The 23,870-nt window shown below is 36.7% G+C and overlaps 2 protein-coding genes across 3 annotated transcripts in view; one reads left to right on the top strand and one right to left on the bottom strand.

Moving 5' to 3' along the window:
• Positions 1–1,915: 1,915 nt before the first annotated feature.
• LOC145671721 (putative glutamate receptor) lies at positions 1,916–3,520 on the bottom strand. Its single transcript, XM_081740923.1, has one exon. The coding sequence runs from the start codon at positions 3,518–3,520 to the stop codon at positions 1,916–1,918; it is 1,605 nt and encodes a 534-aa protein (XP_081597049.1).
• A 14,579-nt stretch (positions 3,521–18,099) lies between these two features.
• The window catches only part of LOC145671957 (dnaJ homolog subfamily B member 3-like), a 53,880-nt gene continuing 48,109 nt past the window's right edge, over positions 18,100–23,870 (top strand). The window contains exon 1 of one of the 2 annotated variants that reach the window (XM_081741150.1): positions 18,100–18,259. The gene's annotated coding sequence lies outside the window, so the exon portion shown is untranslated. The remainder of the gene's footprint in view (positions 18,260–23,870) is intronic. The other variant, XM_081741151.1, reaches the window with a different exon arrangement.

A 23,870-nucleotide genomic window follows, 5' to 3' on the forward strand; every position in this document is an offset into this window, starting at 1 on the left:
CAGCAACGCCCCTCTCCCAAACATTGTTCTATCACATATCAAACGTCGTTTTAGCATTTCCAGACAGAAAATGTCATTCAATTATTTATACTATTTATTTACAATATACTACACAACAGAACATAAAAATGTAAGTAAATCAGAATCAGACATTAATGATTTTTCGTTTTTCTTTTACGCTATTTTCTCATGAATACGTTCTTACACGAACAACATACCAGATAGATTAACATTAATCTATTTGTTAATTTTATTGTATGTAGCCCTAAGTAGCTTAAATTTCTTCATTTTCTACTTGTAACTATCACTGAGACAGTGGGTGGGCAACGGATGCCCATGTTCAAGACGTAGGCGGATCGACCGCCAACTGAAGTCGAAAATTTGGCGGGCCAATGGCGGCTAAGGCGGCGGTACCCTTACGAAATTACATGAATGCAGCAATTTTGCTACCATCTCGGTAATAAGACGGCATCCGCCATTACCGCTAGTGCCGCCTTAAACAGATTTCCGGTCTCTATTTAACTGCCAGAACCGCCACGTGGCCTCTTCGTAACCGCCAGTGCCGCCTTGAAACCGCCAGTAGCGCCATTAACCCGCCACACATTCTATTCGTTGCCGCCATTAATCCTCTACTCTCAGTTTTGTCCTACCGTAATTGCATTGATATTTATACTCTGAGTAGCTTTATACCAATACATGGCAAAGCTTTGGTACTTGAATGATTTCCCTACCCACAAATATACGAGTCAGATCACCCCAAAGGGTTATTCCATGAATTGTAGAGACGCTGCTATCTTATTGGAAATCAACTACACAGTAATTTATGCACATGTTGTGCGCCTAAACTTCTACCTTGGTAGGCTCTAAATTTCACAATCATTTTTTGCTTTTCTTTCTTCTGAACCATAAATGGTATAAATAATGAGGCAGTAATTCCGTCAAGTACTCTGTTAAATAATAAAAATTGTAAGTCACTAGATGGCCCAATTCAGTCGATTTAAATTGGCCTGCACTTTGAAACTTGGTTGCTATCTTCGCTAAACCCTCCTCGGAATAAACAACTGCATATCGCGTCGCCAGTGCTGCCAACAACATGAACAGTAATGTTGCTAAACATAACTCGAAAACCCGCTAAAAAAATCTTAATTTTAATGGCTATAATGCTACTTTAGTCTCTATACGGACATTTAAAAAGTCGCTAGTTTCCTATTCGAACAATCATAAATGAACAAAATTTATCGCTAAAATATATTATTAAATCCCTGGATCTAGGGACAGAGTCGCTTACTATGCAACACTGCGCTTAACAAACGCGATCTTAATAACCAGCGGACGTTGCCGGGTTCGCACGATCACTCAGCCATCATTTGTTCCAAAAGTCTCTATAACACCACCTGGCGGAAAGCGACAACTGCCATCTAATTTTACGACGACGACAGCCACTTCTCTTTCGCTTCGCTTGCTTTTCGCCAAAACGGGACAGCGAACCGATTATAGTTGGCGGCAATTTGCGTACGGGCTAAAGAATGTATTAGTATTGATCTACATAGATTACAATCGAAAATTTTCATCACATTTTCATCCAATAATGTTACTTATTTACATCTACAAACCATCTTTTATGTTTCTTAAGACATTCTTTTATTCCTACCAGAAAAAAGAAGACATGTTAAACGAATTACGTTTTGCTTTTCGTATCAGATAAGAACAGCATTCAAAGCATTTGGAAACTGGACTGAAATTGTAATTATAATTTTCCTTCGTCTCCAGCATTGCAGAAAATAATTTCGATACGTATCACTGTTACTCAGTTTCTGCAGTATGACAATAATTTTCACAATAACATTCATTTTCATTTTTCTCTTACATTTCTTTTGATTCATGTTTGTGAATGGGATATGCGTATTCTTTTTGATCATAAAAGTTTAATGGAAAACAACTCTGCACAAAACACAAATATTCCTAAAACATTACCTATCAGAAGTAACAGAAAACAAACATACACATGCTGTAAAGTTAAAATATGTACAATTGTCGACGAACAAGGTTCTTTGAACTTCTTTAAGTCAGCCTTCCACATATTTTGCTGCAACCACAAATCCACCAACCCTGCCTCTCGCGCTCTGTTTATTAAAGTATTAATTCTACCTAAAAATGGAGAGTGTTTTGATAAGCAAAATGACTGCATAACTTGTGAAATACTATCTGGAATTTCAAAGTAAGTGTCTTTGCATTTAGCAATACTTTTTATGTAGTAGTGAAGGAACGGGGGGAAGAATATTACACCAATAGAGCTGTTTCTCCCAACCTCTATTAGAGCATGTGTTATGTTAGATTCAACAACTGCTTTTGTATAAAGTGCACGAAGATATGCATTGTCACTGTTTTCGAGCAGAGACATTATAGGCTTCTTTGTGTAGACATAAATTCCTGCGTTAAAAACATCCTCAAAGTTACTAACCTGAGCAAAGTGTCGTGGCATCGTTAAGAAGGATAAGATAGATCCTTGGTACATTGTAGCTATAAGAAGTGTGAAGTACACCCACAATATAAAGAACAAACGTTCCGTTCTCTTGTGCGGTTGTTTAACAGATATCTGAAGAAAAGCACTAAATATGTTTAGATATACCTTCAGAGGATGAATATTGATTTTGTTCAGTTTCCGAGATATTATAATAAAGACTCCCTTTAACACTAATATTGTCAGTATAAGTAACCAAGTTTGTGGCAGAAATGGCAGGAAAACACACATCCACTTAGGCAGATGTTCTGCTTTCTGAACTACTATTACAAAACTAGTATAAAACACCGGAGTAGTATAAGCAAAATCTTGATATCTGTCCTGCTTGTGCATTACAGGACGAAGCGCTATTTCAGCACGCCTTGCCTCAACATCTCCCAAAAGGTTTGACCAAGAGCCATTGTTAAGACGCATTCCAGAATTTGGATAATTTAACAGAGGTGTTACCAAAACTGGGGTAAAATTCATGTATTTCACAAGGCATTCAAACATGGTTCCAAATAAACCTTCAGTAACAAAACCAGAATTGTTCGGTTTTAAGGTGATTTTTAGCAAAGGCATTAGATCTCTACCTGCGGACACTCTGAAGGGATAACCATGCAAATTATGTACAGAAATTTGCAAGTTATTTCTAGGAAACACTGTTCTGTCTTTCAGAAAACTAGAAAGAGGTGTTTTTTGAACGCTCTTCAAGAAAGGATTGTATTTTGCAACAATGAAATCGTCGGTAAAATTACTATATTTCTTGTAGGATCCTTTCTTCCCTAGCATCACATTATTGAGCATTTCTGCATTCCAACAGATATTAAACACTTTTTCGAAATCCAAGTCAACTTCTACATAATAAGATGTAAGAACAACAGCAATCACTGGTTGACGACAGTTGAAGTAGAGCATTGAACGTATTTGCTTCAAAATATTTTTAAGTGAATAGGGATTTTCTGTTATTATAACGATTACACCATTTTCTCCGAGGGACTGAGAATACTGAGATGCCATATCCCTAAGCGTGGAAACTCCTTCTACTGTTGTGTTTAGTGTTAAGACTTTAGTAGCCTTTGGCAAGGAATAGAAGATCTTTGGACGTAAAGGCCACTTACTGTCTGTGACAATTATTAATTCTTGCAAATTAGAAATATAATTGCTGGTTATGACTTCCAAGAATTTTGAAATTGCTAGTATATCTGGTTTCGTAAGTAATTCAAATTGTTTCTCAGTAAGTTTGTTACTTTGGATACCGCAAAATCCACTGCTAAATAAAAAGTAGTATTTCCAAAGTGACCACCACATCGTATTCCGTTTCCACATATGTACCTGTAAAGAAAAGTGTTTATAATACTTTGTCATATTTTAATGTCACTAAAGATCATACGTTTTACGAAGAAAAATGAAGTAAGCGTGTCCTTAATTGTATTCGTATAACTCATTTCCTCACTTTCTGTTGTACAAAGGTTCTACTATATATGTTTTCATTATATCCTCAATGTATAAATTTGCCATATTAACACATAATTATCCATTTTTAATATTTACCTTCTATTTAAATGGATTTTATTCTGATCGTATTTAGCTTATATTTTCCTGTATACGTCTTGTATATGTTTAAAAAGCTATAGTCTATTATTGACTAAACTAAATCCGAACATTCTAATCTAAGCTATTTTAACAGGCCTCCCTTCTTTTGGACTTCTTTCGAGGAAGTTCTTAGACAAATTTTGTTGTGTGACTAAATTTATTTGTTCTCAGAAAAAAAAGTAAAGTCTTAGCAGAAGTAAGCCTCTGGGATAGGCAACTATCCAAGGAGTTTACGAGCTGGCTACCTTGTCTCATGACTGTTCAGTGGAAGGTGCTGCCCTCTACGAGCTTTCGTGGTTGTACAGCAAACCTCCCCTCTTCACTTATGATAGTTAAGGGAAGAAATACCTACTTTTTCGTTTGTAGGCTATTTTCATTACAAAGCATGTTAACTCATCGATTTCTATATTATTTGGTGCTGCGTGTAAATTTGAAAGTGAATAGTGATTTAAATTCGTTAAATGAGAATTATACGAAAGTTAAGTTTTGAGAAAAATGAATTTGGAAACGAAAATTGTTACGCAACCTGTTTGATTTACCAAAATCTGAATTGAATAGGACTTTAGATGTTAAGACAAGAGGACATTTGTTATGTATTCATATTTTTTCTACTTTTGGCATGCAGACTAAGAAGGAACATTAATTTTGAATATAAATTATCCAATGAGATAGATATTTATTTTACAAATTGTTGTTTAATTGACTTTGCGGATAGTCCACTTTGTTTGATATTTAACCTGAAATTGCTTGAGTTATTAATATCTTTTTTGAGAAGTTGTTTTCAAGTTTGTTTTCGATTTTTGAATTCTAATAAAATTTGTTATATTCCTTTAGTTGAAAATCTCATCTTTGCTTCTATCTATAACCTGAGAAAACACCACAAAACGTACTATCCGAGCGGTTTAGTATTAATTTACTTAGATACCGCAACAATTTCAAGATGATTTGGCAATCAATTGAAATTCTTATTAGATATAATAAAATGAAAAATGCGTAGGATGGCCACAGCACCTCATCAGAGTGTTCGTAGGAAGACCTAAAATTACTCTTGTAGTAATAGCACAGATATAGTTGTCTGAAGGATCAATGTGAGAGTGACGTGGCCAAGTAGACTCAGAAGAGTACCAAACCACCATTCCCTTCAATAAATACATACGGCTTATGAATGAAAGCAAAATATACTGGCCACCACATTAAAAGTTTCTAGCTGCAGTTCCTTAAACTAAATATTATTTTGCTGCAGTTACTAATGAAACATTTTATATTACAAATACCAACTAAACTATAAACCGTTTTAGGAAAATTTCACCCAACATAAATTCAACACCAAAACTAAGCTACCCTGATAGAATTTCCGTAAGAACATGACTTAAGCCATTGTTAGGGTATTTAATGAAATATTTGTTAATAATACAGCAAAACAGCGAAGTCGTATTTCAGAAATCTATATACGAGGGTTGGAACTTAAATAGTGGCAACACTGCTGTGGAGACACTATGCAATGAAATGTACTAGTGGCGCTGATAGCGCACGCTGTTGACATACCTACCTAACCTTCGAGCAAATAGACTCGCCCGTCGCATGTCACCGGCAGGCGCACAAGCGAGGGAAGCACAGTCACTTGTGAGCGAGCGGTCTAACGTAAAGGTGTCACTATGTTTTCGAAACAGGAACAACGGAGTTGGATCAAGATTGAATGTGCCAGAGGTCGTACAGCACGACAGTGTCATCAAGGGTAGAAGAGGCGTGTGGGGAATCGGCATTGCCGTACAGAACAGTGGCACGGTGGGTAAAAGCCTTCAACGAAGGTCGGCAAACTGTGGCAGGCATGCATCGTGCAGGTCGTCCTGGCGTCTCTGAAGGAGTGCAAGCTGTTGCCGCGTTAGTGGACAGTTATCGACGACTGACGATTCGTGAGCTCGCCCACGAAACCGGATTAGCGCATACGACTGTGCTTCGCATCCTGAAGGAACGCCTGGGCATGCGCGAAATTGCATCACGATGGTTCTTAGACCGCTCGCTCACAAGTGACTGTGCTTCCTTCGCTTGTGCGCCTGCCGATGACGTGCGACGGGCGAGTCTACGTGCTCGGAGGTTAGGTAGATATGTCAACAACCTGCGCTATCAGCGTCACTAGTACATTTCATTCCATAGTGTATCCACAGCAGTGTTGCCACTATTTAAGTACCAACCCTCGTATATATATAAACAAGACTAAACTATCCCTTGTGGACATTCTCATCAGAACTGATTTATGCAACATTATAAGAATAGGGTTATTAATGAAATATTTTTTTTTATGAAATATGAACAAAATCCATTCAGTCCTTTTGAAAAATCTGAAAAGAAACTCACTCCCAGTAATGAATTACTATTTTTTTTTTTTTTGGGTAAACAACAATTTACACAATATTATTATAGAGTTACTCATGTAATATATATTTATGAAATATGAATAAATTCGCTAGTCATTTTGGAAAATATAGTCCGGAAAAAGAAAACCCGAAGAATAAACTATCCATCAGTGGCGTATTTAAGGGGGGCTTCCGGGCTTAAGAAACTTCTATTTTAAAGTAATTGAAATATCTTGGAAATGTTCATATTCGGAGGAATAAAGTTAGCAAAGCCCCACCAAACAAAATTGTAAATACGCCACTGCTATCCATCTAATATTTTTTTTTTAGAACAAATGAGTTATACCTTACTATTAGGTTATTAATGGAATACATATTTATCAAACATGAATAAATCGACTGAGTATTTTCTCATAAAATCTTCCGACAATAAGCAGGTCAAGAATAAAATATCTCTTGTACGTTTTTTCACAAGTGAGTTATGTTATATTGTTAGGATATTCGTCTAATGAAATACAAACAAAGTTACCTGAGTAGTTTCTTTTCTTTTCTTTTCTTTTTCTTTTCTTTTTTTCTTTTTTTTTTGAGAAAGTTCAGAAAACTCATCCGCAATAATAAACTACCTCATGTATATTTTTTCAGGACAAATGTGTAATGACGTATTATCAGCTTATAAACAAACTATTTATTTCCAAAATATAATCAAACTTTCTTGAGTCGTATTTGAGAAAACTGTTCGAAGAAAACCACTCCTTCTCGATTTTTTTCGGAGAAATTGCTTACCTGCAGTATGGAGTTTTTATACAAAAATGTATTTATGAAATAGAAACAAAATTATTAGAACCTTTTCGAGAAATCCTATGTTGTTTAATTTTAACACTGCAATAAACTACCTATAATTTTAGGGGTAGGAAAAAATAAAAAAAAAACAGGAGAATCACATTAAAATACTAAGTTTTAAAATTTGCTTAAGATACGTTGCACAATATGGCGCCTAGGCAGTGTACGAGGGGCGTAGTATAGTCATTTACACTTTCTTTTCTCGTTCCAGCTGACCACTGAATATGGGAAGGTAATCACAGGCACCTAAGACCTCTAACGATCATCCCCTTGTAAGACTCTCACCAAAACTCCGCGAATCCGGCAATGTATTCGTAGCTGAGAGGTCAGGTAAGAACACAGTGATTAAATAAATGATACATGAAGCTGCCTTCACAGCCCTTCCCCTTTCCTTACGACGATGGGTCCCTGCGTTAACAAGGTATCCGAAACATGTTCAACGAGCATTATAATTTTCATTCGTAAACATTAGTATTCCGAAATTGCACACTTTTAAAATCATGCCGGTTTGCTCGCTTCCTTTCTCGCCAAACGTCTTTCTCAAACTCGATCTGCATAGTAGAAACAAATTGATACATCTGAACAATATTAGAAGTCGAATTATCAGATTTTTACTACATTCGATTCATTTGATATTGGTTGTGATTATCAAATAATAATAGTAAGAATTACTGCACCTTATAAATATCCTTTTAATCTCCTTATATATTTCCTCCTTATTTGTTATAATACAGTATATGAGGTTTCTCGCGGAAATTGAAACGATATGAGAATGTACTGTCCTGTGATTCTAACTAAATTAAAATTTCAGCAGTATAACAACATCAACTTTTGCAAGACTAACTTACTAGGTACTAGGCAGGGGTAAAAGTAAGGCGAAACGCAGGTGGACACCGTTATCCAACTTCTAAAAAATATGTATGGTGTCCCCCATTTACTTAAAAAAAAACTGAAAAGGGGCAAAGATAGGCAAAGAGGACTGCTTGACGTCATCTTAAATTTTCAGATCCACTTTTAACCCTGCTACTAGGATACATAATTTTGCTGATAGTTACATTGTTGGTGAAAAATCTCTGCTAAAACTTTAATAAAGGTACAAGATATTTCATTCTCTAATAATTGTAGGTACATCTCTAATATACCCTCGGTGCTGAAGGAGAAGTAAAACGCCAATTAAACTGGTCGATATTTATCAGCTACCATTATGTGGTGATCAACGTTTAAGCCAGAAATAATAATTGCTTATCGTTTCAGGTTGAAATACAGGTTTGAGATAGAAGGTAGTGACTACACATGCGACACTGAATTTATCTACCAGAGGAAACAAATCGTTCTCTTTTACCGGTTTACCTGTGATATACCCTCGACAGACTGATGAACTGTCTGCTATTTTATGATATTTCCCATAGTTACATGTAACATATACTGGAATTCAAAAATGAAACAATCACGAGGTAGGCAAGAATCGAGAAAAACCTTTGAGCATAGTTCTATAGATATTCAAAGACTGTTTTTAAGTAATTATCATCTCCCTTTACCTGGTTGTATTAAAAAATAATTTTGAGAACTTATATTCTTCCACCTAGCGTAGCGATAGCACTGTTCTGAAATACATTACGAAATTATGCTAGAAGATTGTTGACTGTACGTTCGAAACAGAGAAAAAAAATTTAGAATTGTCATGCAACTATATTCCTTTTAACGCACACAATGGTATTATCAAGATAAATAAAAACATAGCCTATTGGTAAACATTTACGTAAAACATACAAAACCAAGAAAACGAAGACAAAAAACGTTCTTGCTAGACACGTACGTTGACGTGTTGACGTATATTGCCATTTTCATTGTTTACAAGCCCATTTTTGTACTATTTGAAAAATGAAATCGTCGCTATCGTAATATGGCAAATTATGGATGTGTTAAAATATCAAATAACACCCTTGATAAAGTAGATAATTCAAATACCTAGGATCAATATTAACTGACTAAACCAATATTCACGAAAAAATTAATTGTCGACTAAAAGCAGGAAATTCGTGTTATTATTCAGTTCAAAATCTTTTGTCGTCACAAATTCTGTTGAGGAATTTGAAGCTTAATATATATAAGCGAAGGATATATTAATATGGTTGCGAAGTATAGTCGCTTACTTTGAAGGAAGAACGTAGACTGAAAGTATTTGAGAACAAGATTCTGAGACGTATATTCGGACCCAAGAGGAACGGGAATGGGGTCATGGCGGAAATTTCATAACGAGAACTACATAATTTACACCGTTTACCAAACATTGTTAGTGTCATCAAATCTCTGAGGCTCAGGTGAGCAGGTCATGTAGCCAAAATGGAAGAAAGTAGGAATGCTTTCAATGTTTTAACTAGAAATTCAATCGAAAAACGAGCAAGGAAGAATTAGGTGAAGATAGGAGGACAATATTAATAATACTTGCTTCTTTGTCATTATTGCTTTCATTATTACGTTCTAGTGAATCACTAGCTGTTCTTTGACATTTCATGTATTTTCTAATATCCATTTTGAAATTAGCAACTACACTGAATTCAGAACACTCACATATTTCCCGAACAGCACAATAAGATTGTGACGAGAAAACTCGAAATAGAGGGTAGACGGAATAAACAGTAGAGGAAAGGTCAAGTCTATTTGCAGAATTTGGGGATGGAAAATGGTTTATGATCGGCCTTTCTGTTTGGGAGGGATGAGGTGGATGGGCGTCAACCCTCAATCTGTTTTGAAAACATGTTCATAACCCAATGCCTGGCCCGAATGAACCGTTATCCCCTCAGTGAAATCCGCAGCACGGACACATGTGATACAACTGTGTCACATATTTTCTCGAGGCGAGTGGAGTGCACCTCTGTTTCAAGCAGGGGTGAATTCAGGACGCACTTCTGGGGGACTTGTAATATGCTACTTAAGAGCTACTTTTAAAAGCTCCAAACTCTAGGAAGGATTTATTTATATATAAAATAAAAGAAAAAGTTTCCTCTTCTATGGGAACAATCGCCCCGATCGCCCCCCTGGATCCGCCACTGGTTAAGCTAAAATGAAAGAAGGAAAAGTAAAGTTATAACATATCTATCAGGCCACTTCCACGTCAAAATTACAATTGCTATCGAAGTAAAGCATTTTTCGCTTCCCTCAACAAGGAAGTTAACAGCATATTCTTATCGATGTTGCTTTCTTTTTATAACAAAAACAGCATCCTGCCTTCTTCGAAGTTGCATACCGTCATTCTCAGATTAGGAAATACAGTGGTGCGCACCCCCTCATGTCTATGACGCACCCCTCCTCAATTGTCTATCCGTAGGTGTTCTTCCATGAAAAAAAAATCTTTTCGATTAATTTTTACACCCCCTCAAACATATTTATATAGATTTTTACCCCCCCAAATATTTCAATGACGCAGTTTGCGTCATAGCCCCCCTCCTTGTGGGCACCCCTGGGAAAAATATATGTACGCTTATACTTTAAAACAAGAATTTTATGAATGATCCAAAAATTACATCAAAAGATTGCGATCTTGGCCAATAATTAGTTTTTGAATCAAGGGCCACAAAAGTTTGGAACGGCTCCTAAATCGTCCTAAATCGGGTTTTCGTAATTTTTACAGATGGCTACACTATATGTAGTTCTCCAAATATAAGGCGTACAAGAAAATGCTTGACTGAATGAAATATATATTGAATTTTTTGGATCAGAGGCCACAAAATTTTTAAACGGCCCGTAAATCCAATTTTCATATTTTTTACGGAATAAGCACACCATACTGAGTAAATTGTTAGTTTCGGTTTGGCTACACTGTATGTACTTCGCAAAATATGGGGCGTACAAGGAAATGTTTGATTGTATGTAATATATTGAATTTTGTGGATTTTGGTTTGGCTACTCTATATGTAGTTCGCAAAATATGGGGCGTACAAGAAAATGTTTGACTGTATGAAATATATTGAATTTTTTGGAGCCACAAAATTTTTGAATGGTTCTTAAATCGAGTTTTTGTATTTCTTACGGAATTAGGACATCATACGAGTAAATTGTTAATTTTGGTTTGGCTACACTATATGTAGTTCTCGTGATATAAGGCGTACAGGAAAAATTTTGCCTGAAATATATTGGATCTTTTGATCCAAAAAGGAAAGAAAATCTGCCTGAACAAAGGAATTATTTTGCCTCAAGCCCAAATATAGAAAGTAGTAATGTGCACTCATGTCCAAAATTATGGTCGCATGTCTATAAATATGTTGTTGTAGGAATATAATTTGATTACGAATTCACTCGGTATTTCTTATAATGTTAGTATGTATACAATCGGCAAAGACATGTATGTGGCAAATTTCATGTCAAAATAGCAGTAAATAAGAACAGTAAAATGAAAATAAATCTTTCTTGTTTATTTAGCAACATTTTGTTTTACTCATTCTAATTTTCGTATTTATAATTATTTTCCTATGAAATTTACCACAAATATACTTTTTCCGATTGTACACATAATATCAGTACTAAAAGTACCAAGCAAAATCATTATTATATTATATTCTTACAAGAAGATAGTTACGGATATGCGACAATCATTTTGGACATAAGTTAAGTGTACCTAGGTAGGGAAGGAAAGGTGTTCCACATGGCTGAAATCTCTCGAGTAATATAGTAAAGCAATAACAAATTTAAATTAGATGTATGAAAATTTTCTTCAAGCTCGGTTATCAGTGGTGTATTTAGGAGAAGCTATTGGGAAGCAAGCCCCCCCCGAAATGAATTCATTATTTTGTCGAATTGTACATATAACACAAATGCTTCTTAATGTTTCCCAAGCCCACTCCTCCGAAACAAGATCCTAAGTGCGCCATTGTCGGTTATTATAAAAACTCTCTACGAGCCAAAGAACATTCTTTGATTTCTCTCTTATAAACTTCGCACTTCGCGGAAAAAAAATATAGAAAATTAGAGTTTGAAAATTAAATTTAGGAAATGAATAGAGGGAAGGAAAACGAAATGTCGCTTTTTGGTCCAAATTGATATCAATGTGGATGCCTACTGAACTACTTTAAAAGAAAATAAACCATATTCTATCATTACAATTTTTTCTGATCCTGCTATACATTACGTAGCATGCAGTTTCAAAGTGTAACAGTCAATTTGCTCAGATCGAAGAAAAAAAAATTACATTTCGCCTTTCTTTCCTGTAGCCTCAAATATTATTGCTCAGGCCGGTAAACTTCATACACCAAATTCCAGGAGGGGGGCTACGGCCCCCCTTGCCACTACTGCGGACGTCCATGGCAAGAGGTGAATGTTAATGGAAGAATTGATGGAACGAAGAAAGAGGGATAAAGTAGGAGAACTCGGGAAAACATACGGATTCAATATTGTTCACCACAATCTCACATGGTCTAGGATCGAACATATGATCTCTCACATCATCTCTGCCATCATATTTACAGTAGGAAAATGAAATGAAATCTTTAAGTTTTACGTCCCACGGTTATACCGGTTAGGCTAAAGGAGACTGTGATTATGAATAATGAATGAAATGGTGGAATGAAGAAAGTGGGAGGAAACGGGAAAACCCCGAGAAAACCCACGCACACGGTATCTACAATAGGAGAAGTGAATGGTGATGCAATAGACTTAGCCAAGGAGCTGAAACTGCAGCTGAACAATTTAATGCTTGTCCCGTTCTTTTTCATCGTCTTTCATTGAATTTTTTCAAAGGAAAAATCAATATCAGAAGGATAGTATGTATTGTTCACAGTCGATGGGACTCTTGCCATCTTCACCAAAATTAGAATGGTGATAGAATTCTAGTATCTTAGTGCATTTTTGATGTACAGACTTTTAGTTCCAGGGGCGGCTTTAGAACTTTAATTTTGGGTAGACTCGCTCCCTCGATTATGGATACATATACACATTTGATTGATTAATGACAGTAAGAAATTACTTTTACAGTAGTGGTTGATTCTGTTTGTTAAACAATTATCTACCATTAATATAAATAGTGGAAAAAATATTTACTCTTTATTGTATCTTTTAGCATTTAAATATTTTTCAAAATTTTTGGGTAGACCCGTGCCTACCCTGCCTACCCGTTAAAACCACCATTATTTAGTTCGTACTTATTCGCTATTAAATTGAGGGTTCGACATACTTAACTTGAGAAGCTAAAATTTGAAAAATGATAATATATCAGTTTACCCTCCCACGATTATATCCTTTAGGCTAAGGAAGACGGATGATTAGGGCAAGTGAATGATGATAAAAGAATTGGTGGAATGAGAAAGTAGAAGGAAACGAGAGTACCTCGAGAAAACCCACGGACACGATGCTGTCCACCGCAAACTTACTTAGTGGGGGATAGAACCAGGGATTCCACACACCAGAGCTAAGCACTCTACAATTGTTAGACATATTCCACCTTATGCAGAGTCGTTTTGGCGTATGATTAGAGTCATACTAAAGGCCTGACTACTGCAGGAAACATACCGTATGTTAGTCGAACTCTTTAGTATGGCACTAATCACGGTCACAACGACTCTGCATAAGGCCCATTTTCTCTTTCTAGCACTGATCATACTGGACTCGACACAAGGACACGAACAAAGAAACCTCGAGGACAGTTAAAATTCCAGCTTTGCTGCTACAGAGGGACTCGAAACTCCTAATGGGCTTCACCTCACGATTGTTAGTCTAACTTTCCAGACCGCTCGCTACGTACACCCACCGGCTACTACTAAGCCAACAAACCTTCTATTTCTCAGGGGCGGATCTCGGGGGGGTGATCGGGGCGATCGCCCCCCCAGAAGAGGAATCTTTCTTATTTTATATATATAAATAAAACCCATCCCAAAATTTAGAGCCCTTAAAAGTAGCAGTATCACAACCCCCCGCCCCCCCAGAAGTCGGTCCTGGATCCGCCCCTGCTATTTCTATACCCTTATTGGGAATCGAACTTGATGTCACGTGTTACAAAAGTACATCAGCTTATCAATGTATTACAAGGCTTTCAAGATTTGTCGTAACGCTCGTCAAATAACTGAGAAAGGCGTGAAGTGTGTACCGTAAACGTTCTTCAAGAATAGCGATATAGTACCTAGGTATGTCATCACGCACTACTATAATCACACTATTTGTAACTAGATCTAGCTATGAATTAAAAATAAATACCTTTTTAACAACAAAATTCCTACAGAACAACAGTTGTGGACCTACCTTTGCACATTTCACGACAGAATGTTCTCATTTCACACAGGATTAATGGCGATAACAAGCTTCGTAATGCTGTTTCCGATTGGATTATATATGGCTTCCTCCCTAATACTGAATCCTACCCTACGCCCTGTCCCCGCTACACAACTAATAGAAATGTAAGACAGAGAGCAACCACATGAATTAACAAGGGAAAGATCGATCCAATTAAAACAAACAAGGTATCATTTGTTTTCTTTTCTTGAAATGGTATATTAAAAATATATATTCTATCTAGCGAAACGACCAAATATTTAGTTAAATTCACCAAAACCAATGAATGTTTTTAAGAGAGAATTGAAGCAAGTACAAGAATAAACTCAATTTTTTCCGAGTTCGATTTAACAACCAAAACTTCTTTATATATCATCGCATGAGAACCAGAGGATCGTAACTACATTTTTGTAGGTTGACAGGTGAGAGAACAAAAATAGTATTTTCTTAAAAGGACGTGTTTTTAATAAGATGGTAATTGAGCTCCATTACAACAGATGGTCAACAAGGAGAACAGATGGCGTTACGTACCATTTACACCAAGTGGGGCTATCAAAATTATGAAATGAAATGAAATGAAATCTTTGAGTTTTACGTCCCACGATTATGCCGGTTAGGCTAAAGAAGACGGTGATGATGAGTAATGAATGAAATGATGGAATGAAGAAAGTGGGAGGAAACGGGAGAACCCCGAGAACACCCATGTACACGGTGTTTGTCCACCACAAAGTTCACTTGGCGGGGGCTGTGATCGAACGCGGGACCCCTAAGCACCAGAGGTGAACGCTCTACCACTGAGCCACCGCGGCCCACTATCAAAATTATGTCCAAACCTGAAGAAAATGAAAACCGCATTTTTTGAGTTAAGTTCCTCTGGTTCTCATGCGACGATATATATTTATCACTTCACCCTGTCTGTCCGTCCGTCCGGCACACAAAAATATCTTGAGAAAGAAACTTGATGGATCACCATCAATTGTACCCAAAATGAAGAGGGTCGAAAGTTAAGAATTGAGTTCGACGATTGAAATAATCCTTCAACCGGAAGTGGTAAAATCAAGCGTTTCCGGTTTTAAAAATGGCTCACTATAGAGCAAAAACGCTACTAGGTAGCCGGACGCGATTTTCTGCAATCAATTAACTGTCCTAAGAATACATTTCAACTTCATCTTTAACTATATTAAGATCACAAGTGATATAAAATCCACTACGACTTCCGGTTTCAATATTGATCTACACAGAGCGAAAACGACAATAGATAACTGGAAGTTTTTTTAAAAAAACTCTATTTTATCATTTTCCCTCGTAATTCTATATTCAAATTGGAAGTGGACTAAATCAACCACTTTCGGTTTCAACGTTGATCGCTACATAGCAAAAACAGTAATAGATAGCGAGAAGCGGTTTTCTGCCATTGATTATGCATCGCAAAAATAAATTCTATCTTTATTGTAATCTGAATCTCTACTAAACCCAGAATCTACTACCATTTCCGGTTTTCGTATAAATTGAGAACACATCATTCCAACTCTAGAAGCTCTGTACCGGATATGCGCGCTGTACACACAAAAAAAAGTATGAAGAATTTGTTCTGCTTCTCGCAGGAAAGGAAAATTGACTCATATTGTTTCAAGGGCGAGACGTTATATTTTAGAAGCATTATATTTGCATTAAGATGTTCGTATACGAAATACTATGAAGGAAAAATAAAATATTTTCTTAACATATTACACATTTTTGGAATTCAAAATTATCTTATCTATTTTTACGTAACTTTTGTTTCTTTCTTCCGCAAGTATTTAGGGAAAGATATTCTTGAATCATATTTTAAATTAAATTGCGTCTGACATCATATCAAGCACAGTAACTCCTCTGTCATCTAACAGGGTCTCCTCTGTCTACATTGGCCTAGCGTCGCCCCTAGGTAGAAGATAACCTGCATTTGTCTTTTTATTAATCCTAGCTATGTGTTGTGGCGGAACTGCACATCATTTCATACCTCATTCTCATGTAGAAAGACTTGAATTCTCTCCCACTACATTATTTTGCATAAACGTTACCATGTCATAACTATACTACTTACAGCTATAAGGGTCGATCAACTGAAACCCGGGGGCCGCGGTGGCTCAGTGGTAGAGCGTTCACCTCTGGTGCTAGGGGTCTCGGGTTCAAACCCTGCTCCCGCCAAGTGAACTTTGTGGTGGACAAACACCGTGTGCGTGGGTTTTCTCGGGGTTCTCCCGTTTCCTCCCACTTTCTTCATTCCACCATTTCATTCATTACTCATAATCACCGTCTCCTTTAGCCTAACCGGCATAACCGTGGGACGTAAAACTCCAAAATTTCATTTCATTTCATTTCAACTGAAACCCGTTTGTTCCATGTATTATTGGTATAATGTATAGAAGGATTTGTTTGTTTAATAATGTGTAATGGCTAATGTTCCTGTGTGTTGGATGTAGGAAAGTTGTTGATACGTGTTTCCGTTTTGCAGGTATAACGAGTGAAAGATAGCATTCAAGATCTCCAATCCGTCCAAACAGAACCAGCGTGCTATCATCCAGTTTCTGAGTGCCGAAGGTTGTCAACCAGCTGAAGTGTTCCGGCGTATGAAAGACGTGTATGATGATGCATGCGTCTTCAAAACAACAGTGGTGGACTGGGCCAGAATGTTTCGGAAGGGGCGTGAACAAACCACTGATTATCCCCGTGTAGGTCAAGCCCATGTTGTTGCCACAGAAGACACGCGTGAAAAGGTGAATGCGGCTATAGCTGCGGAAAGTCGCATTAGAATTCAATCCATAGCGAACGGGTTAAAAAGAGTTATGGTACTGCTCAGAGATTTCAGTCTGACGCTGAGGATCAGGACGCTGTGCGTGATTGGTTTGATAGTCAGCCGTCCAAATTTTACATGGACGGCATTTGTAAGTTAGTGACACAGTGGGACAAGTGTCTCAACGCTCATGGTGAATTCTTCTGAACAATATTTTTACTGCACGCTAACCATAGACGCCTCTAGGTAGTGTACAAGTTTTCGCTGGAAATAAAATTTATTTCATGAATTATGACGGGTTTCAGTTGATCGCTCCTTATATATATGTTTTGTCAATTACCTCATCTGTAAAATGATTATAGTTACAAAGACTATACTGACTATACTGACTCAACTTATAAAGTAATAAATCTATAACCATAAATCTATAAATCTATAACCTCCTATAACCATAAATTCCTTCATTTCCATTACAACTCTTTCCGAAAAGAGGGTGTAGCCCTCTACAGGGTAGCTAGCCCAACGGCTAGCAATTAAAAAAAAATGAGTCTGAAATGTTAATGTAGAAGCATTCATGGGAAGCTAGAGACAAATATGTAAGTATTACAATTGTAATTTTTAAATAATAATTATAAAGTGCTAATAGATTCAAAATATCAAAATGAGACTGTAAAATTTTATATTTTACCAAGGAATACATTAACCTTGAACTTGTATTGTTTTTATTAATTTGTAGGCAAGAAATTATCGTAGATTTGAGTTAATTGTCAAAAGTTGAGTTAATTGTTAATTGTCATGACAAGGAATCATAATGTTTAAGGTTGAAATTAAAATCGTCTGGCTAGTTTTTAAAATTTCAAGTAGACACTTTTAGAGCTACGATTCGGATGACAGCTGAGAAATCACATCTTTTCGTTAGATTTCAGATCAGAACAATTAGTAAGTATATTCTTAACCATCTAAAAAAATTTTCTAAAGCTCCTTCGTGGCTAAGCGGTTAACGTACGCGCCTTTGGCGTGGGAGACCCGGGTTCGATTTCCGGCGGGAGTTCATGTGGTTCGGATTCCACGTTAATCAGAGGGTCCTATCTCATATAGCCTCACTGCTGAAAAGGACGTTAAACTCAAAATCAAATCAAATTTTCTTCTGTAACTTAGGTATCTAAGGTAAACTAGGATAAGAGACCATACTTCACAAGTAGTTATTGGATCAATTGTTCGTTCAGTGATTTTGAAAATTTTGTGCCAGTGCAGAAATGCAAATTAAATTGCATGTTTAGCAGTGGCGCTGATTTCTGTATAACCATTTGAGGGAGGCTCATTCAGGTTTTATCAGATGTCGGTTAACAAGACATCAATGATTGTTTTAATTCAAACACGGAAGCCCAAGAAAACTTTAAGAGGATGCGGGCCCATCATGGTCGTGCCTAGATTATCTTAGTTCCTCCTCCTACAGAAGGAGATGACTGTTACTTGCGCTCACTACACAATGTTCTAGAAATATCTAAATCCTTTATCAAAATGTATTGGTCATAATATGATATATATTATTTCGACTTCTGTTCGACATACTTTCAGGTGCGGTTTTTAGTTAGTATTCGGTCTCATATCACTGTAAATACTATATGTGTGATTGAAAATCGTATGTGAAGGATATTACAGTCCATTTGGTACAACTTGTGCTTTCTGACAGCTGCTTTCCTCTTATTTTTCCTTCCTGCAGGTGCTCATAATAATCAGGCAAAAAGAATTAATTCTATGGCAACAGCACGTTCAGCCAATTATAGTGGTTCATTTCTCTCGCTCTGCAGTGATAAACATTCCACCCTCTCCGCACGTTGCCAATTTGAATATAAACAAATTCACATTGTTTTAGTCTAATGCCAACTTGAGAAGTGGACTTACTGGTTATTGAGAGCATTCTATTTAATTCTCTTTGTGTCATTTAATTTTATAAAACAGATTTACTTGCACTGAATAACTTCATGTTTCAATACAATTGCTGGTAAAGCTGCTACAAAGCTGGCAACACAGCATTGAGCACTACGTGCGCGCAGCGGTGGAACAGGTGATAATTGGACGGTGCAATGTCCGAATAGTATGGTGGATGCAATAGTATTTCCCCATCCAATTGGTAGAATAGTGTTCCGGGTCATCCTAGCCACATGGGACTTAGCGTTGTCTTGTAATAGGAGGATCCCTTTGCTATTCAGAAGTGCTGGCTCTAGAGTTTTGAGTTTTACTTGAACATGGCTCAACTACTGACAGAACGCAGTTGCTTTGATGCTCTGACCAGGTGGTAGCAGTTCCCGATGCACGATACTGCAAGCAGTCCACCAAACACACGGGAGAACCTTCTTCTGATGCTTTGCTGGTTTCAGCTGTTTTAAGCCGGTTCATGGGATGCTAACCAATGATGGCGGCGCCATGGAGCTTCGAACAGTACACACTTCTAATCACATGTCAACAGCCTGTCCAGAAATAGCTCCTTCCTCAGACAAAACAGCAAAGAAACACAGGTGTCTGCTCGCGTTTCCTTCTGGCCCTTACTCAAATTACGTGGGACCCATCAGCCCAGCATTTAGTGCTTCCCAATTTGATAGAGGTGCTGCCGTATGGTTTTTGTACACTCTGAATTGTAGTCCTAGTTCCTCACATGTCTGGTCACTGTTTGCCACCTAGTTCCTCACATATCTGGCCACTGTTTGCCACAATTACTGCCTGAAGATCTTCATTTTGTACATGTGTTGGTCTTGCGACAAATGGTGCATCTTCATGTATTTCGTCACCGTTCTTACACTTCTTAAACCACCGCTGCACTGTCCGCGTAGTCACGACACCCTCCCCAAAGGTTTGACATATCTTCGTCCCGCTGCAACGGTGTTTGACCCCAGTTTTAGCTCGGTACATTATACACGCCTTATGGCGCTCTGTGAAGGTTCAATGTTCACTCTGTATTTAGACAAATTCACTTTGTAACTGAACTGCCACAACCATATAGTATATTCGATATACCCACACTAACACCTGACCTTCACCTTATATCCATTCGCATTCAACTCACTGTGTGAGGGCCAATTGAACACAGACCTCCACAAAAAAAATAATAAAAAAAATAATAATAATAAAATAAAAAATAAAAAAACGACAAAACTTTCTTGGTTACCTTTATAATGATGAAGGAACCTATTTTGAAGAATATAAATCTGAATAACTTTCATAAATGGTAAAGTACCAATTATTTATAAAATTAATGTATATATATATAATTTCATCAACAGAAGGATTAAGAAGAAAGAACATGTAATTTGAAATAGTTTTCATATGTGAAGTGAATTAATCTGTGAGCAAAGTATTTAAGCGAACATTTTCTTCCTTCAAAGATAACGAAGTATGTGATGATCGACTACAGCGACAACTAGTAACAACAAATTGTTTTAAAATATGATCATCATAATAATAGGTATTCTGCCAGTATTGGCATGTCACTTGTTGCAGCTTAGAAGCTTCCATGCTCCACTGTCTTTCGTTAACCTCTTCGTCTTCACGCACACGATTTCTCTATTTTGATATTGTCCATTAATTGTAGTCTTCTTCGCCCTGTTCCTCTTTGTCCTGCCACCGTACCCTCTAGCACGTCACTCATGATACAGTTCCTTCTTATCCAATGTTCCAACCTGTTTCTCTTCCTCTTCTTTAATAATATCTAAAAGTGTTCTTTTCTCCTCCAAAATTTCTAACACCCTCTCATTCGTTTTCCGCTCGATCCAGCCAATTCTTTCTATTCTTCTCCACACTCACATTTCGAAAGCTTCCAATAGTTTGTCATTATTTTGCGTAATGTCCATGTTTCTGCCCCATACAGCACAATACTCCACTCAAAGCATTTTATAAATCTTTTTCTCAACTTTTTATTCAAGAACCCACAGTATTTTCTTCCTCCTAAAGACTTCTTTCGCCATTCCTATTCTTGCTTTTATTACACGTTCGGACTTCATATCATCGCTAATAATATTACCCAGGTATCGAAAAGTAGTCATCTGTTCTATTTTCTCCTCCTGTACTTTTCTATATTTGACACCGACCGCTTCGTTCCAGTCACCATGGCTTTTGTCTTTCTAACATTTATTTTCATCCCATATTCTTCAAAGCCTTTCCTCAAGTTCTCTAACATCTTATTCATTTTCTCTTCCGATTCTACAGCAAGCACCATATCATCTGCAAACCCTATACACCTAATAATTATACCTCCGACTGAAATGTCGTCTTCATTTTGTAGGATATTTTTCACTGTCTATTCTAGATAGATAATAAATAATATTAGCGAGACATAGTAACCCTATAGAACTTCCAATTGCATTCTCCTCTGTCATCCCCCCTATTCTAACACTAATTTGTTCTTTCATACATAGCTTCTTATGAGTTTTCGATCTTTCCATTCCAACCCAACCTTCTTTAAATCTTCCAACAACAACTCCCAATTCACGCTTTCTGAAGCCTTTTCTAGGTCAATAAATACAATATACACCGCTTTCCCTTTTCCTTTAAACCTTTCACCGAACACCTTAATAATCCAATTATATCTCTTGTGTCCTTACCTTACCTGAACCCGAACTGTTCCTCCTCAACTTTTTCATTTGATCTTCTATACAACCTTCTGTTCAAAATTCCTAGCAAAATTTTTGCTGCATGCGATATGAGTCTAATAGTTCTATAATTCTCACATCTCTTTAGGTTCATTTTTTAAAGCCATCGGTATCATGATCGGTATTTTAAAATATCAGTTGTTATAAAATTTTCTTCTTTTGGAATTGTACAGAATAAAAATGGTTAAATAAGTCACTTCAATTCTTTGTCAGCTCAACATTTAACTAAACAATTTACGCGTATTACAACTATTTCTTTGCTTTTGATGTTTGAAATACTTGAAATGATATGGTAATAGGGGTCATTGAGAGAACAAAAACGAATCTCTAATTTTATATACATTAATATAATTTCTTGATTAAAGTTGCAATATTTAGTTGTTTTTTTTTTTTCAAAATAATGGATCGGTAAATCTTCGAAATAAAAAATCGCATACAGATTTAGAAGTACAAATAGATCAAAACGAAAATTTAATTAGTGTTACATTTTTATAAATGTAATATGTTACGGTGCTTTATTTATTTATTTTTTTTTTTTAAATATTATTGCCCTACGTTGTTTTGTGGTCGAATGGAAGAGGCTTTAAGTTGTGTTATGAGAAATCTAAATGTTTACGTTTGTGCTGCCAACACACCTGCCCTTTTGATCCGTACACGAATCTTTGTAACATTGTATCATATTTATTGCTACTGTTCACTTTCTTTGATCATTTATCGCCGTATAATATGAACACTGTACGTTCGTAATCTAAACTACTTGTATGTGTGATCTCTGAAATTACTTCATGTACTTTCCAACCACGATTGTTGTGCTTATCCAATTTTTCTGTTATAATTATACCGTAGTCTAATCCATATTAATCGCTAATCTACTCGCATATATGGTGATTACTCATGCGACCATCCCTGTCTGCTGAAGGAACTAGACGCTGTTTATAATCTGGGAGTTCCACTAGCTATAGGTGCTTTCCGCACTTGTTCTGTCACTAGCCTTCACGTAGAATCAACGAACTACCATTAGCTTATGGCTTGAGAGACTTCTTTATAAAAATATGAAAACTTTGAGATTTGTATTATTGATTCCATGAGTGGAGGCTGCGTCTTATGTATATCGGAGCACTGGCTGAATAAAGAAGAAATAGAAACAGTTTCACTCACAGATTTTAAACTATCTGCATACTATTATAGAAAAAATATATCCCATAGCGGTATTGCCATATTCATCAAAGAGTACCTTCGGATCAAAATGCTAACAAGGGAGGGTCACGAAGTTCTCCGTGAGATCCGAACGAGACAATGTGTTTGCATTTGATATTACTAGACGAATCCCATAGTTATACGCGCCACCGGCGGGATATCATGAGTTACAACATATTTTGTAATGGAAAAGCTACAAAGCTGGCAGAATAGTTTGAATAGATTCATTTGTTCTCAAACGGTTAGGTAAATGGAAAACTTGGCGAACACATATCCCATCATTTTCAAGGAGACACTTTTTGGGGTTAAAAACTTTGCCCCAGAGTCCCTCGCAGGATCCCAGACGGAGTCCAACTCAAAATTTTCAAATAGAAAGGTGGGTTACATAGCATATTGTTTGAAAGCTGTTGTAAAATGAAAGAAAATGGAGCAAGTCTCGACTCTGTACGACAACCCTGTGCAAAATGGCGGCAGGTCAAAATGTAAAGAAAAACAATTGAAAAGTCCATTGACACCACTATAGATCGGAAACGATGAGACAAATGTGAAAACAGGAAAGGAAGTGTGGGATTATTTTCAAAGTGCAACGATTTAAGTTAAAATGTCTTGTCTCAGCCCCCCACCCCAGGTCCCTGTGGGGTCCAATTAAAAAGTTTCAAATGGCAAGAGGGGTTAAGTAGCACATTGCTTGAAAGCTGTTGTTAAAT

Source organism: Thermobia domestica, chromosome 15, assembly GCF_964235325.1.
Source record: "Thermobia domestica chromosome 15, izTheDome1.hap1.1, whole genome shotgun sequence".
Lineage (NCBI taxonomy): Eukaryota > Metazoa > Arthropoda > Insecta > Zygentoma > Lepismatidae > Thermobia > Thermobia domestica.